Genomic DNA, 732 nt, shown 5'->3' with positions numbered 1-732 from the left:
ATATTGTGTGTGTGTTTACAGGTGTGTAGTTAATGGTGTGTGCCTGTGTTTACAGGTGTGTAGTTAATGGTGTGTGCCTGTGCTCACAGGTGTGTAGTTAATGGTGTGTGTCTGTGTTTACAGGTGTGTAGTTAATGGTGTGTGTGTGTTTACAGGTGTGTAGTTAATGGTGTTTGTGTGTTTACAGGTGTGTAGTTAATGGTGTGTGTGTGTTTACAGGTGTGTAGTTAATGGTGTGTGTGTGTTTACAGGTGTGTAGTTAATGGTGTGTGTGTGTGTGTTTACAGGTGTGTAGTTAATGGTGTGTGTGTGTTTCCAGGTGTGTGTGTGTGTGTCACAAAGCAGTGAGTGTGACCATGGTTCTGAAGGAAGTTCCTGCAGACAACCTGACCCGTCCTCTGGGCAGGAACGAGGTCATCGGTCTGCTCTTCCGTCTGACCATATTTGGAGCTGTCACCTACTTAACCATCAAGTGGATGGTGGACGCCATCGACCCCACCAGGAACCAGAAGGTGGAGGCTCAGAAGCAGGTGAGAGGAAGTGTGGATTTAACTCGTTCATGTTCCGCAGCTCCGTCTCCCCGTTTCCATCCGGTCCAGTCTGATCCGATTCAGTCCGGTTTGTGTCTGACAGGCGGAGAAGTTGATGCGTCAGATCGGGGTAAAGAACGTCAAACTGTCCGAGTACGAGATGAGCATCGCAGCTCACCTGGTGGACCCGCTCAGCATGCAG

The 732-nt window shown here is 49.0% G+C and overlaps 1 protein-coding gene across 1 annotated transcript; it reads left to right on the top strand.

Annotated features, from left to right (window-relative positions):
- Positions 1 to 270: 270 nt before the first annotated feature.
- LOC106531151 (ATPase family AAA domain-containing protein 1-B) lies at positions 271 to 732 on the top strand (the record flags this gene model as incomplete). The annotated part of the gene is given in 2 exon segments (XM_014026934.1): positions 271 to 530; positions 634 to 732. Coding segments are annotated over 2 exon segments (273 nt in total), but the record flags the coding sequence as incomplete, so codon positions are not given.

The sequence above is a fragment of the Austrofundulus limnaeus genome, unplaced genomic scaffold, assembly GCF_001266775.1.
Source record: "Austrofundulus limnaeus strain Quisiro unplaced genomic scaffold, Austrofundulus_limnaeus-1.0 Scaffold602, whole genome shotgun sequence".
NCBI lineage: Eukaryota > Metazoa > Chordata > Actinopteri > Cyprinodontiformes > Rivulidae > Austrofundulus > Austrofundulus limnaeus.
Note: the sequence above shows the minus strand (reverse complement) of the source record. Positions and strands in the feature narration are given on the sequence as shown.